Below are 16788 nucleotides of genomic sequence, written 5' to 3'. Positions count from 1 at the left end.
CCCTTTTTTAAATTTAAAACACATTGGAATTACTTATTGAACGAAGAATTAGTGTACTTATTGGAAATAGCGATTAAAGCGACAATCTTAAACGTGCGTGTTTGTTGGAACTGCAAATATATATATTTTTATATATATTGAAAACACTGTTAATAGTGCTGATAACTACCGTTTGTCGCAAGTTGGACAAAGAAACTCGAGATGAAATTTATATTGTGGAAGAATGTTCGTACACGAAAGACACCTGTGCTTTGTTCTGAAATGATAATCTGATAGTAATGAATAAGTCAAAGTTGTTAGGTTTTTCCGCAGTGTGAAAGAAATTTTAAACGAACGTTACATTGTTAATGCCATATGATGCAGAATTTAACTTTTAAATGTTCTGAATGTAATTTGGGTGCGCAACGTCGAGGAACCTGGTAGGGATTGGGTTTTTGGGGGAGTAGTAAGATCTTTGAGACAGTGAAAATGTAAATAATTTTGTATATATATACATATATATATATATGCGTCGACAATCATGTTCACGCGTTTACGTAGTATAAATATAGACATAAATACATAAATATATAGATATATTTATATATTTATAGATATATTTATATATTTATATATAGATACCAATTATATAATTATTATCTAAATAGGTGTGCGTGTACGTACGTCCGTCCGTTCGCGCGCGCGCGCTCGCGTTCCGCGTCTGTGTGTGTGTGTAGGCAAAGGAATTACGCGGACGAATTCGCATGGTCCCTGGAAATAACAATACCTTTACGATAAAACAAAAAAGAAAAGAAAAGCGGGGGTACAGCTCGTGCAACGTTTTTATACTTCTGAATAAATAGGGGGTGTCACACCGTCAACGTGCAGTACCTATTATGCGCATCTATTTAATTAACGCGTTACGTTAATGAATTATTGTTAGTACCAGTGTAGCTTGGTCTTACTGTGTTGAATCAAATGTAAACGACGACGATGTGTTAAACGGCGGACAATGATAAATATTGACAATAAAACGATAATAGCACTGCTAATAAATGGCATACGGTTGATGTCGAACTATGAACGACGATAGTGGCGATCAATGAACGCGATAAAAGATTGAAATATGAACCATGGTACTGATATCACTAAGAATAATAATAACGGTAATAATAAGCTCGCAACGACATATACACATTACATGAACACGTACATCCTCCGAGAAACAGCCGCAGTATGACTTGCAAGTTAATGATAATGATTAAATGGTAATGATTCGTATGATAATGATTAAAAGAAAAAAATACAGTATATTCTTGCCATATTATTTTGTATCGTGAGTTTGTTTATCCAATTATTATTATTATTCATATGTCCTTCGGATTCCTCAACCTTTAATACTTACTTAGTCAAATACTATTTGGTATATACAGAGTACAGTATGGATTAGTCAGTAAAGAACTATATTACGTAAATTCCGCACGGGCGAGACACCGCAGGCTATAATGTAAATCCTCATAACGAGTAATTTCGTAGGCACAAAAAATTAAATTTCAAGCGTTTCTCATCATATAAACGTTTTTCTGATGGAAATGAAACCAACACGATATATAAATCGAATAATAAAAAAATCCATCTCGCACTTTTGTAGCAATTACAGGTCTTGGCCACTTAGTGTTATTTCCGCAACCAGCGGTAGAGGGGAAATCGACTTCTGCTTCATCCATCCCACGCGTTCATCAGCAGTTGTATCCATTTGCCTGCCTGGCATCCGAAGAATAACTTACCATGAGGTAAGGGCGATTGGTTACCGGGTGTATCTTCAAAATAACCGATTAGCTACTGCTTGCACTTGCAGAGAACCAAACGTAAAGATGTGCCACTTGTTTCTAATAGAGGTAAGTCAATATCTTACACAGACTTTCTGGGAGGTCAAAAAATCGATTTTTTTTTTTAATTTGATAATAAGCAGTATTCGGAGTCAGAGTCTATAATTAAACGAATTCTTCGAGTGCTGTAAGTGGGCAAAAAAATGTTGACAAAATTGGGTTCGAAGACGGATCGCGACGCTAAAACACTCCTAAGGAAGACGGTTATGACGCAAAAGTTATGGTTACAAATGATAAGAAATATATTTTCAATAATCATGCAGGGGGAATATTTATCCGAGCGGTTTGAGGCATAATAAGAAACAAGCCGTGACGTTTGAACTAATAAAAGATTTTAGAAAATTTTGTATACTTTTATTACTAAGGATAACACGTACTTTAGCCAAAGTCTTTTTTGAAATTTGTCCTACAGCCGGATTGGCTGCATCATCTAGGTTAAAGATAAAAGTGCGAAAAAGTGCACAACATTGATAGGGTTGTATAACTTTTTCTATTCGGTATTTTAAAATTCTCTTTGGCTCAAATGCACATCTAGTTTCGTACTAAATGCTCTAAAAGTTTGAAGTTAATAGCTACTGTAGATTTTCAGAAAAAGTAACATAAAGTAGGCATATTTTCCAAAAAATGCTCAATCCCCTTAAAATCTTTAAAGTTACATTTTCTAACAGTTAGTAAAGCATTAACAACTGAAATTCGGCGTTTTGTTGAAACACATTATGCCGTACATTTTGCGTTAAATTTCATTGATTGGTAATGGTCTACTTTACGATTTGTAAATATGCGTGTTTCGTGCACGTCCAACAGGCGTTAAGATGATTGAGCTGTGAGGTAAACATATGGTATGGTAGGGGTTACTTCGCAATTTCCTGAACCGGTCAGAACACGTGAACTCGAGTGTATAACTTTGCTGGTCATCTTTGCAAAAACGTTAGAGATACGATTTTTTTCCAGTATTTCCTCTATGAGTATAGGGCTTCACCTACTGACACTTGACGAGTTTATGAGCAGAAAAGAGTAGATTTCCAGATAGCACACTATGACGCCTTGAAGACGGCTTAAAGGCGCCTTAGACCTAAAATAGCTATAAAATGGGCATCTTTATGGTGTCATGTGCTATCTGGGTTGTGATGAACTACCTATAGTTAAAACCATCTTATGGTTCCGATTGTGAATAGAGAAAAAGCTTCAAAAAATCTTTAAACATTGTGAAGCTAAACCATTAGTAGTTTCGTAGGATCTAAATATAAAGGTTAATCGTGATTAGTACGTGATCGAAGACGATCGTGCTTATGACCGATCGGTACCCCTCCCCCACTCGCGCCGATGAGTCTACTGCGCAACCGGCACGGCTAGATTTGTCGGGTTGTAGACTTGTAGTAGGATCGTTGACAGCCGTTACCCTCTCCTTAGTCGAGAGCGGAGCGCGGCGGGCGCAATGCTGCTTTGCGGTGTTTTATGTTCTGTGTTGTCGGTTCCGTTCGGTGCAATCGTGCAAATAGTGATTTTTCTTCTACAGAATTCGAACGTCTCGAGAGTACACGCCTTCCTGCCACCGGGAGCTGGTCAGTTTTACTTTTCATTACTTTCATAACAATAATAACATTCAAAGTTGAACGTTATGTTCTTTTGGGCTGGAAAGATAAATAATGGGAACTCAGTTGCTAGATACAAGTATAAAGTTATACAATTTAATTTACTGAATAGGTGTCATTCAATTGTGATCGTAGATATTATATTTCTTTCGTGTTATTTAACTGAAATGTGAAATAATTCACCAACTCCAATTGGCGGCATTCGCACAATGGTGTGTCACGTGTTAGACATCCAGGTATAGGTTGTTTTGTATTATACTCGGATCACGTTGCGAAATTATAAATTTATTTGAACGCAACAAGTTTCAATCACTGCTGTGAGTCTTTTGTCATCATTTTGAACGATCGATAAGCTTTCAACGTTCGAATGTGTAGTTTAGTTTGCGTAATATCTGTCAAGCATCATAAAGCACAGAGTTGCGTTTGAAAAATATGAAAACTGATTTCCAAATATTTCAATGTAATTGAATTTTCAAATCAAATTATGCGATCGAATTACGGGATAATCGGTCTTTATCCCTACGTTCAACTTCATAACCTGTCATCGTAGTGTGCAACCGTTGCGAGTGCATGTATGTGTGCATCGATTCTTGTTCGTATACATGTACATACATATACTTTTACGAGGGGAACTATTTTCTTTTAATGTGTCTCTCGATCCAAACACTACTCTTTTCACGGGTTAGAATTTTTGGTGGCTGTGGCGTTAGAGATTAGTAAAATTCTACTCGAATCTCTGTCGCTCAGAAAGCTTGGGAATACAGGCACGTCTACAAGAAAGCTTAAATAATTCAACGATAGCTGCAGGTGTGCGTCGACGAATCGATATTATTATCGGCGGCACGCTTCTGACGTGCACCTACGCCTACACACCTATCACGTTGTACGTAAGCACAATACTATTCTCTAATTTTCGAGCAATATTATACCGGCTCAAGTCACGCTATCTTCAGAAAACTTTCAAGATTTCGGAAACAGTTTTCGACGTTGGGTTAGAGATCCTGGTTATCGACGAAATCCTGAAAAGCAAACTGTTAGGAACGGAATGGTAAACATGAGGAAAATTGGTATAACCTATATGAATGTACATAAAATGTGATTTTATTAATAACAATAGTGTCTATATTATAGTGTGATTCACGTATGGTGAAGACATAATCACGAGGACATCTCGATTTTTTTTTAAATGTTACCTAAAGAATGTATAAGAAAGGAAGAACATACATCTCTTATTTTACGTAAATGATACGTTCTATAGATGTTTTACGCATCAGAGAACTGTGTAAATCGGAACTTCAGTGCAGCATATTTTGCGTAACGGTTTTTACAGCTGATTCTACATTTCGAAATCAATAGAGATTTGAAGTAAAGAACGTATTGTGATATTGATTGTTATATCACGAGTTCGGTTATTTTACGGCTTATTAATGTGTGTTGGTCACGTGTTTAATACACACATACGGACAACAATTTTTCATAAGCTTCAAAATTGGTAACATACTAGTTTAACTGATGTATTAACACCAGAACTCGAACTCGATGGTGTAAGACCCACCCGTCTCAGATATTAACCAAACATAGAGCATCACTTCTTCGACTAGAGATATAAGCGAGTACATGTCTAAAAATGTTTAATCTTTCTTTTTTTTTTAACTTTTAGCGGATACTAGGGCTTTTTTTTATGTACGTCATGTTGCATTGTGTTTCCCTCCCTAAAAAAGCGCTCGTCCCAGTCGTACAGACTTCCTATGTATGTAAATGTAAACAATACCTAATTGGTTATTTAAAGACTGAGTTTAGTAACGTCCCTCCGTGTTCTATGGTAACCTTCGCATCCTCCGAAAATTCGATATGCAAATACCGACACACACAAACGAGTGAGACAGATGAAAACAAAGGTCGGCTTCCCCTCGACCGATGGTTGCAGAAATGACCCTGACTGGCCAAAACTCGTAAATTCCCGGATTGTACGTACAGTCAACACGAAACAAGTAAATTGTAGTTTTTTTTTTCACTCGCGATAATAAAATAATAACGTTGTCTACGTAGAATTTTCTGTAAGAAACATATACCGTATTGATATAATCGAAATTCAATAACAGAGGCAAATTTACTTACGGTATTTAGGAAGTTTTGCAGCTGCGTGTATGTATTTGAAGAAATTATAGGGAAGCCATGTAACGGAATGGAGGATCAATCACTACTAATTTACCTTATTTTCTCCATAGGAACTCAGTTTCCTATCGATTTAACACTGCCATCACGAGCGAACACTAACCAAGATGCATATCGGAAGTTTTACGTTTACTTAAGTTCACGAAATGTTTGTATAGTATCAATTCACCGTTTACCCACTCTGAGAACAAAGAATACGTAAGATTAAATAAACGCCAGTTAATCTTTTATCGTTTTATACCAATCGATCGATGTCCTTATTGGGTATTTTACTAAAAAAAAAACTTGTTCGAAACTTTGCATTCGAGTCTGTCAGCGATGCGCACGCAGCATTTTTACACGAAACGAAATTACAACCAGCAGGTATTAACCCCTTGCAATATTGACGTTTCTGATAATTGCAAAGAGAACCGATGACTGGGTACACTTGGATCCGTAGTATTTTCACTACTTTCAACCTCTTGAGGGCTACTGGCACGTATGTGTACGTTTAGTTTTTCTTACATTCAAGCATCATTCCAAAATTGTGATTAAATACTCACTAGGAAATTCCCCAACAAAACAGGGTACTCTACTAATTGATTGCTGTTAATATTTATGCATATATTTTAATTAAATACAGTTGAAAAATAAAAAAATATTTCTTTTGGTTTTAAGAAATTCGTCCCTAGAGAGGTTAAAAACTGAATTTTTATTATTGGGACAACTGTTAGGGAGGATAATTCTGTCAATAGAATAATTCTACTCTAGCTGTCTCTAATTGGGTCTGAACAGACTCACTTACTGTTTGGTGAAGATTGACAGCCGATTCCGATAATAAATAATTACTCGTTCGAAATCGACGCGGTGGAATACACAAATTCAATTCTGAATTGTCAGATGCGTCAGAGACGTGATTAACATTAGAAAGACTAATTATAAAATTGCAGACGACAGAGTGTACGAAACCTGTGCAATACATCCGGACCGGAACTGTAAACCGACCGTGAAATCAGGTCGACCTAACGAAACAAAGCGTCAGAAGTGTCGAGCATACACACGGGATAAAATGGATCGATGTTCGAAAAGTGAAATTCATAATAAACTAAGAATTTCGTCCAAGATTTTGTTCTTCTGGATTTGCGATTTCTGTGATATAACGCTGTTACGCATTGTTTATGCTTAATGTGTTAAGAGCGTTTTGCAGAAAGCTGCACAGAAGTACAAACCATCGAGTTCAATGACTTCAGCGTATACATAGTCGATACTGATCGAAGTTTCGTAGGTAGGCGTAATTGACAGATGCTTAAATTGCACATCGTCTATCGCTCTTAATTTATTAGCAATTTATTGCATACACACTTTATTGATACAGAAAGTATGATGTAGCAAAATGATAATAGTTGAAGCGATTTTCTAAGAATTACTGTTAAATTCAAAACGTGTTGCTTTAAACAATTCAAATTTTTTGTTTTATTTCGGTGAAAAACGGATAGAATTTTCGTTTATATAAAATCTATGATTTTCCTCGTTTTAACTGCGAACGATGCTAGACGGAAGAGCCTAAATATTGTGCAGTTGTGCAACGCGGTTCTAAGTCAGATGTTCTTTCTTATTGGAGAAATTCTCCAGAATAGAGACTTAAAGTATACTTGCCATAAATTCTATCGAGTTAGTATTGTTTATGGTTGCATTTTTAAGTGTCTCTTATTGCTAATTGAAACCTTTAGTTATAAATAAATTGTTTTTAAATTTAGTACACGACAATAGCTGCTGTTGTTGTTATTTGAATTAATCGGATTTTATCGTGCTACAAGTTTAACGATTAATATAATATTTACATGTTGTTTATTTTGTACAGCCCTTGGCCATTGAATTAGGACCACTCACAATTTTCCGCATTTTACATTATTGTAATAAAATTGAAGGGTCTAGACATAATTTAATAACAAACTTTACTAACTACTAAAGTACACACATACTTTTAAAATTTTTCATTTCTTTTACGCTCACCTACAGGAAAAGAAAGTTTTCTCAGCGAGCGTTTGGAAACAGTTTCCGGTTACAATTCTAAGAACTGGATATTTGGAATGCAACAGACGACAAACGTTAAATACAGAAAATGTAATAATACGAAGTAGAAAATAAACATGGTTGCATTATACTTGATATTGATACTATAGCATAAACATCCACTCGGTTCGCAACCGCTCGTCACCCACTGTATGGCTCTCACAATAAATACTCAATAGTAATAAATAATAAGATGTCAAAAGAAAATATAAATTATTAATATGTATATGTGTCATATTTTAACAGTTAATACAATTTGTAATTAAACATCGTCCAGGTCTTTCGATTTTATTGAAAACACGAAAGATGTTGAAAATTGTATCATAAGTGATCCTAATTCAATGGCCAGGGGCTGTAATATCCAATGCACTTTTCTATCAAATTTTACAGTTTTACTTCGACCGGTTTATTAATATAAATAGTTGGTTACTTATCGGTAGACATAATGAATATCTTGGACTTTAGAGGACGAAATCATTGTGATCGAGCATCTGCCAGGACGTCGAGTTCATCTGCAGGACTTCTTCTGGACCGACGCGGAGGACGCACCGCCATGGGTGGATTCGAATCAGCCCTTTCACGAAACCAAAACGGTTCATCATACGGTGACAGTTTACTTGCCCGCCGACGAAAAGGACGACGATGACTCAAAGTCACCCAATCGGCCTGATTCTTACGATCCAAAATGCACCACCTGCATCGAACCCACACCGAGATTGAACGACGACGAGGATCAAAATATCGGTGTTTTGATAGGAGAAGATCCTGGACCAAGGTTTCTATCTTTCAATTCGCGTCAATAATCGGTGACAGTTGAATTTCATAATCCTCGAACATGCGTGAGTAACACAGTGACGTGGTAGGTTGACGCTGGGTCACTTTTGACCCGTGGCAGAATTTTTGTAATACGTACTTTAGGAACTACTTTTTATACCACTAATAAGGGGGATTAGGTTGGTTGTCAGAATCCGATATTTTTTGTAACTTTACAGATGAGTAAGGGGCACTGAGTAATTGTAAGTGTGTTGCTCTGAGTTTCAGTAAACAGAATTTCGGGACGTCAGAGCCAGAGTGTATTAAGTCACACTTTTCAAACTTTAGAGGAGAGCAAATGAAAAAAATCAGGTTCTGACGCCAACCTAACACCCCTTTGTAAATACGATCCAATAATCCTTACGATATCTCTACATTCTTTACATTCAAAAGTGTATTTTTATTTTCTCTTTTTAATATCGATATTTCCCATTGATTACTTTGGTATCGAATTGTTCGAATATCATCAATATATATCGGTTCGATCACTATGGGTCGTCGAAGGGTCGTCGTAAGGTCGTCGACGAAATTATGATTCGTTCTAGTAAAAAATATTACATTCTAATAAGAAACGATAACATCTATATTCTCGAAGAAAATGCAGATAAAGATATTCTGAGTTACGAATTTTTGACAAGATTTTTTTTAGATAGTAAAATTCAAGAAAAGTACTGAAATTTCGTGGCGAAAGTTATGTGGTACACCCTGTGTGTTGCACTTAGGTTTCTAGTAGAATCATAATCTTGCCGGTTGCATTAAGAATTATGACACGCCCTACATACATTGCTATGTACATTGTGTTTCTAGGTACTGGCTATTAACAGTTCTTCGTGCCGGTGAAGCTATACCGCCCAAGATCGAGTTAAAACTGGCACGTTTGTATCGAACTGCCTTCACGAGGCAACAGCAACGTCATCTCGGACTTTTACAGTCGAATCGACGATTTCAGAGAGCCGCGGATGAGCAAACACTCGTTTCTAACAAGGTAAATTTATTAAAAATAATCCAAATCAGAGCAAAGAGAACAAATGATATCAGTTCTATCTTTTCTTTTTATTTATTGTTAGTTCACTGAAAGGAACTGTCATAATACGCCAATGACGCACTTTACTACTGAAACCTAAAATTCTTTTTATTATTCATAATTTTGTTCTACAAAAATGCTCAATAACTAACAAAATTAAGCCCTACTTACAACGTAATTAAGAACATTTTCAACCCCTCGAAGCGGGATACCGAGATCTCGCTCCATTATTCATAGTATCTAAAATATATTTTAGTTCATTACTAAATTAACTTTTTGATCAAATTTCTTTAATGCATAGGGTATATTAATTGCGTGTATTACATGCATTTCTCAACACTAGAAGTACCGACGATAAACGCATATTTGCTTCGAGCGGAGGATAAACGTGAAAAACTTTTGAAAATTTAGAAATTGACTAATTTCTTCACATTCGTATCGTAATAAAAGGTGCAAAAGTAATTTTGACTTGCTTGGTAGTTCTAGTGTTAAACATACAATTTCATGTATTTCACATATGTCTTCCAGCGTATTTACCATAGCTACGCATGAAGTATAAAGACGGGTCAGAAGTGACCCAGCATCGATTGTGTTAAAATAATGAACAATTTATGTTTATCTTGTACGGCATGTTATTTACTATCGCTACGCTTGAAGTACAAAGACGGGTCAAAAGTGACCCAGCATCGATTGTGTTAAAATAGTGAATAATTTATGTTTATCTTGTACGGCACGTGACTTACAGATTTCCGCAAGAAGTCGTCCACTAGCGAGAAAACAGATATCGAATGACATTGATGGGGAGAGTGCGGACAGGCGTTCAGAATTGCGCTTATTCAATAATACGGCCGAGGGGACTGTTCAAGTTAGAATGCAAAATACAAGCGTAACCGAAAACGGTGCTACGAGGTTGATTTATTCTGTTCACCTAGGTGGAAAACCTGTGCCGGCTGAAACAGCTGCCAGAGACATGGCTCTCTTGTCGTCGCAAGAAGTTGCATTAGAACTTGGCGCTCCAGTCCTTATTCAAAGCGAGCGTGAGTTTTCATAAATTATTACACGCAGGGAACACCATCGCGTACACTACCACTCGAAAGGTTAAAATCATGTTCGTTACTTTTAAAAGAGCGTAAAATAATATACAGGATGTCTTCACTATTCATGCAGTTAAGTAATCTCAAAACTTTGAGCAGTAAGGTACAGCGAAGAGTGTTGCAAAATTATGCGTTGAGGAAATCTATAAAGGAGTCTATAGCTGTGATTTAATTTCTTAAAATCATTTTCAAACATTATTTCGACAATTTACAGAAAAATTATTCTATACATTTGTTTGCATATAGCCTATTTGAAGGAGTCTCGACCGTTGGCGCTTTCAAGAAAGAGAGATGCATGGCTTCTGATCGGTGCAGCAAGCGCCGGTTTCATTCTTTTAGCTTTTATGATCGCTGGATTAGTCTTCACAGCGAAAAGAAAAAGGTCACAAAGCTCGGTAGCCGCGCCACCGAATCGGAGCATTCTTAAGAAAAAACAGGATCACGTGACAACGCCTGGTGGTCGCGATAATGCTGCTTTTTCAGAAATGGAAATTAAGGTAACATTTACGCAAGCAATGTAAAGTTCGTGTCGCCAAGGCATTTTTAATAACGCGATGTTATTTTATTTCATATGTAATAAAAATAGTGTATAACATTTTCAAATTCAATCATTTAATTGATACTAATTAGTCATAATACATTTCCAATTTGGACTTCTTATGTGAAGTGATTGTAAAAAGTTTACGAGAAAAAGATTTAGATAATCTGTAATAGCTCTTTTCGTGTTCCATAATTCTTATTGTTCGTTATAGACTGAAGGTAGTAGCCAAAGTCCGATTCCTGGGAGTCTGCCAAGGACTCCGGTTACTCCCGAATCTACGGATAGTTTCGATTTAGGAATGCAGAAAGTTTCTAGCGATAACGAAGAGGAGCTGAAAAGAAAGGCACGAGAGCCAAGTCTTTTAGAACATCCTTCAAAAAAGACAAGGTACAAAAGTTCATTTGAATCGTTTGTTGATACATCTTAACATGTATTATGTACTCAGCGTCGACTTCAAAATGATTAGTGATTTAACAGTATTCCCTCAAAAATCGCCAAAAACTCAATAAGAGGTTTATCTAGAATTTGAAAGATTAAAATTATTTCTGATTAAGTAAGGAATCTTTTTTATTATAGAGAATTTCTCGTACATCTACAGAAATAGATTCGAGAAATTATCGAAGTTCAACTCTTTTATGTGAATAAATGTAATTATTTATTTATAGACTGACACACGGAAGAATATCGCGAACAAATGCGGTTGATGTGCCCAGAACGTCGGATTCAATGGACGTGGTAGTTGACCACTTAGAAGCACTAGAATCTCTGGAAACCAGTTACACGAAGCAAGGGGAAGAAGATGAAGAAGAAGAAGAAGAACAAGAAGAAGCTGCTACTTCACCTCATTCTTATCTGTCTATGCCAACCTGTAAACAGTTTCCCAATATGAAAAGTGTTGAACCTCTTTCAAGGGTTTTGGAACCAGTTATGGTGTGTAGCAGTCTGTTTGTTTTTACCAAATACAATTTTTATGTCTATTATTATTTGTAACAGACTATACTACATTTGTAAATAAATATCTCTTCTACAGATCAGACATTTGGATATAGATTCTCCTGAACTGGAGAGACGAGACAGTAATGACATTGATCCCTACAGAGGTAGCAAAGTCAATGATAAATTTTTTGCACGAACTTCAAGCGCTATGAAAGATCCTGGAGTGGTTGGCCCTATAGTTTGGAATCTTCGCAGACACACACTGTGTACAGAGGGTATAATATTTTTTATTGCTTTTGTATACATATGGCGAGGGCAAAGATTGATTAGGGATTAAAAAGATGATGTTATTTAATCAAAAACGCTTTGCTGCTTCGACGTTTACCAAAGACTTCGAAATTTTTTACGCAATATATCAATGGATGCATTGATTACTCGAATGAAAAAACTGTATTACATTGTCTTCAGGTAATGGGACATCGGGATCCGATGAAATAACATCAGCTGGCCCTGTTGGGCGAGCCAAAAGGAGGTTGCATGAACTGCTGGAGGATTCTTTCAGTCTTTTCGGGAGTAGAGAACAGAATTCGGAAATGCAAGTCTGTGCGACACGTCCAAATTCTGCAGTATTCACACCGGATGTACTACCAGGTTTTTCGAAAGCTAGAGGAAAATCTGCCTACATTAGGTATGTACAGTTTTGTGTAATTCTTAAATTATTATTAGACTACTGCTGTTTACATAAATTTACATTTTTACTTATTTTAAATAGAAATTAATTTATAATGTCATAACTCAATAGACGTTAATTTCCTCCAATTTCGGTTTGATTAGGTCTACACGAACTGAATGCTTTACTAAACCTCATTAATGTTATCCTTGTATTTTGATTTGCACATCCAGAATAGTAATATATGCAAAAAATTGTTGTTCTTATTACATTCACAATTTTACCCTTAACTGTGTTAGTCCTGTGTCTTCGCCAACAATGGAAATGAAGATGCAACGTCCGATACCATTACCTCGAAAAGATATCGAAGAAAATTTTACAGAAAATGGACAAACAGAATCAGTTCGATCTCATAGTGGTTGGAGTTCTAGACCATTGAGTGCTGGTCCATTTCACAGACCAAATGTACCAGATATAGATACAAGGCGTATACTTTCACACTGTCAGCTTCCACCAGAAGATCCTGCAGTTCCATTAATTGCATCAATTAAAAAGGAACTCGAAAAGTTTTCTTCGTAATAAGTATTATGGAAGAATGCAATGAAAAAGAGACTAAAACTATTGACATTACTAAATAGTACATATCAACAGAATGAATCAAAGATGTATTTTGAAACAGCATTTATAACCGTATTTATAATAACGTGTAAATAATCTAAGAAAAAACTTTTATATGGACAGTATCATACTTGATGCAATACATTTTTACTGAACTCATTCTCTGCAAATATCCACTCATAGTTGAAAAATACAACTTCCTATGTATTTGTGACATTATAACTATGACATTTAAACAATTTATAATGGAATATACATAGGGAATTATAAATATTAAATAGCAAATCTTAACGCGTTATTGATAAAACACAATTTTGTTTGTGTACTATATCAACATTTCTAACAGAATTACAGATCCTCTTATGTTTTCTGTACATTATTTAGAAATTTCTAAAAAAGCTGAAACTTGCTTTTCCATAATGACACATACTACTTTATATAGATATAGTGGATATGAAACTGTCAGGCAGCAATGTGTTAATGATACTTTAAAAATTCTGTTTGTTTTACAATGGCAATGATAAATTATAATGATTTAAACAGTAAGATTAATCAAACAGATGCAATCAACAATCATATTACATTTATGATATTTTATGTATTTATTCAACACATATATTGAATACCTCACTCTCATTGTACATATCATAATTCAATATGACTGAATAATTTATAGGAATGCATTAGGTTTATCTTTTTTTCACAAGTTATTTTATGAACTAATAGAATATAATAGTAAATAATAAAAACAATAAAATATTTGTAAAAATAGTTTTACTATAGCGCATACCATTTGTTTTACTAATTTTGCTGAAATAGATACATGTTAGAAATAATTTGGTAAAAACTGGAAGAATTATATTAAATATATATTTTTTTTAAGTATAAGTATTTTGTTTTAAAAATTTTAGTTTACAGTTAGTATATTAAGCTGTTGTATTTTTACCATGTTGTGTTTGACTGAATGTCAATAAAAATTGTATTATAAGTTTATCTATGGATTTATTGTTGTAAAGGATTCGGCAACTATTTTTCTTTATCGTAATAATATTGAACATTCATTAGACAAAATATAAAGACATAAAAGAATTATATTATATGTAATTTATAAAGTGAATTCATACAAAGTAATTGTATTCATTCACTAATTATATTACATACATGTATTAACATAAATTTAGAAGTAATCAAACTAAATTATGGACTTTGGGTTTACTAATTTTATACTTGTATGAGTCACTTTTATTAATAGACAGAAAATATACAGAAATTTTCAGGCACTAACATATTTTATGATAGTGCACCCACCTAATAGTTTATTGCACAACAATTTTAAGCTATTTTTAATACTTCAACAAATCGATGAAAATTACAAAAATCTTTGTACGTGTGTTCGTACTGCAACTTGAAATTAGGGTACTTTTCAGTAAAAAATTTTATGTACTCTGGATGACTTGCATCAACTTCTAAGAATAAACGTCCTCCAGGCTTTAAAGCTGCAGCAGCATATTTTAATAAAGGCTTAATAACTTTTAAACCATCATCTCCTCCATTAATTGCTCTTAAATCTTCATAACTAGAAGATAAAACAAAATATTTTGTAATATTTAAGTAAATATACAATAAATATTTAGGTACTTAAAAATCATCTGCATGCATCTTCTGATGCAAATTTATAAATACAGAATAATTGCATTACATTTTAATTTCAGGTTCTAATGCAGGTATCTGATGAGTACATATATATGGAGGATTGCTAACTATAAAATCAAAAGTCTTTGAATTTAAATCAAGGTTCTCAGATCCACTTAATATGTCTGAAAGTTGAACTGTTCCATTGTCTGTAACAGTTGCATGTACAATATGAACCTGGTTTTTTAAGTCTAGTGCATCTCGATTTTCCATACATAATTCACAAGCTTGTCGGTTTGTGTCTATTGCTACACAATTTACCTAATAAGGAATACCATTACAATCTACTTTCATGAAGAAATATATGTATACACACACACAGTCTACAAATAATCAGGTTCATAGATATTTACAGTTTTATTAGCATGTGCTATTGCAAGAGATATTGCTCCAGAACCACATCCAACTTCTAGAACCTCCTGTCTACTGTTTTGTGAAGCACCTATCCTCTTTAATACAAAATCGACTAGTATCTCAGTTTCTGGTCGAGGGATAAAAATTGGTGGGACTAATTTTAATGTAATATCTCGAAAGTCCCATTCCCCAATTATGTACTGAACTGGCATTCTGTAAAAATCTGACCTTTTTAAACACCCATAAAGTACAGGTGAAATGTAATAATTCTATGTTAGCCATTTTTACCTAGACAACCTGCATTCGCACAATGTCTCCAATTTATTACATTGATCTAAGGTAAGTTCCTCATGTTTTGCAAATGTAAGATTTACAGGCTGAAAACAAATATTTCTGAAATTTTTAATTCAACTATAATATCTTCCTTGAAAATAAATTGCAGAAGCATCCTTTAATGCAAAAAGATAAAGAATGGTGTTATTATAAAATAGTTTAACACACTTTTTCACATAAAATAGTTTAATTTGATATTTTTATTTATACTATTCAAGTCTACATTCCAGTTCCAATATAAATGTGCCAATAATTCTCAAAATGGTGTTTTTATTTTCGGTAAAATAATGAAAGATTGTAAAGAATGAAGAATATAATTTAATTATATGGATAATTGCCAATTAATATTTACCAGCTACCGCCACACTTTCATTTAGCAATTGAGTACCTTTTTAATACCTAAAACATGTGCGACGATGTATTCGATCGATTCGACGGGTTCTGGAACACCTTCGTTTTCAAACCGCTGGCTCCATTGTTTGATAATTTCACCAACATTGGAGCATTGTGCATTTACTGTATACAGACGTCGCGTCGGTCGGCAAAACGTGATACTTTTAGTACGATATAAACGTGCTTCAATATTCACTATGCCGGCGAAAGTACGTGCACTCAAGATACTTCGAGTTAACATTGTGGTAACATTCATAAAAAGTAATTCGTTGTCAATGTTGAAATGAATTTGTAATCAAAGTTCATCGTACGAGACGGCACGATGTGTTATCAAAGCATTTCTCCGTTAGAGTCCATTGCCATTACTTCCTTACTCTGAAAATTCTATTACGTGCTGCCAACTGTGAGAAGGTACGTTTGATTAGATTCATTCGCAGTAAGATGTCGACCAAGGAGGGAAAAATGAAGTTGCAAAAATAATTAGATATTTCGTAAGACCCATAAACAACTAAATAAATATTTTATCTGAATTTATATATACTTTATTTCATACAATTATATCTATTTAGAATATTTCAGTGCAATACCACATAAACGTATTCAGACATTATTAACGAATAACTGAATTTTCCA

General features: G+C 34.6%; 2 protein-coding genes across 2 annotated transcripts; one reads left to right on the top strand and one right to left on the bottom strand.

Moving 5' to 3' along the window:
- The first annotated feature begins 3295 nt into the window (after positions 1-3295).
- LOC107185360 lies at positions 3296-13344 on the top strand. The gene is made up of 11 exons (XM_015573029.1): positions 3296-3430; positions 8153-8462; positions 9308-9485; positions 10270-10561; positions 10865-11115; positions 11371-11546; positions 11825-11934; positions 11977-12089; positions 12190-12370; positions 12564-12783; positions 13065-13344. The coding sequence occupies exons 1-11, from the start codon at positions 3304-3306 to the stop codon at positions 13342-13344; spliced, it is 2238 nt and encodes a 745-aa protein (XP_015428515.1). The 5' UTR covers positions 3296-3303.
- A 1367-nt stretch (positions 13345-14711) lies between these two features.
- LOC107185342 (hemK methyltransferase family member 1) lies at positions 14712-16495 on the bottom strand. Its single transcript, XM_015573008.1, has 5 exons — positions 16151-16495; positions 15718-15806; positions 15429-15642; positions 15083-15336; positions 14712-14959 (listed from the first exon to the last, which is right to left on the bottom strand). The coding sequence occupies exons 1-5, from the start codon at positions 16409-16411 to the stop codon at positions 14716-14718; spliced, it is 1062 nt and encodes a 353-aa protein (XP_015428494.1). The 5' UTR covers positions 16412-16495; the 3' UTR covers positions 14712-14715.
- Positions 16496-16788: the final 293 nt, after the last annotated feature.

The sequence above is a fragment of the Dufourea novaeangliae genome, unplaced genomic scaffold, assembly GCF_001272555.1.
Source record: "Dufourea novaeangliae isolate 0120121106 unplaced genomic scaffold, ASM127255v1 scaffold18, whole genome shotgun sequence".
Classification (NCBI taxonomy): domain Eukaryota; kingdom Metazoa; phylum Arthropoda; class Insecta; order Hymenoptera; family Halictidae; genus Dufourea; species Dufourea novaeangliae.
This window is presented reverse-complemented; position numbering and strand designations above follow the sequence as displayed.

Coding starts and splice junctions, on each gene's coding strand:
- LOC107185360 (XM_015573029.1), top strand. CDS start 3,304: ATGCTGCTTTGCGGTGTTTTATGTTCTGTGTTGTCGGTTCCGTTCGGT. Junction 11,935..11,976: donor ACTAGAATCTCTGGAAACCA/GTTACACGAAGC, acceptor AAGAAGAAGAAG/AACAAGAAGAAGCTGCTACT. Junction 12,090..12,189: donor GGGTTTTGGAACCAGTTATG/GTGTGTAGCAGT, acceptor TCTCTTCTACAG/ATCAGACATTTGGATATAGA.
- LOC107185342 (XM_015573008.1), bottom strand. CDS start 16,411: ATGAATGTTACCACAATGTTAACTCGAAGTATCTTGAGTGCACGTACT. Junction 15,807..16,150: donor ATGTTTTAGGTATTAAAAAG/GTACTCAATTGC, acceptor ATTTGTTTTCAG/CCTGTAAATCTTACATTTGC. Junction 14,960..15,082: donor TTAGAACCTGAAATTAAAAT/GTAATGCAATTA, acceptor TTTATCTTCTAG/TTATGAAGATTTAAGAGCAA.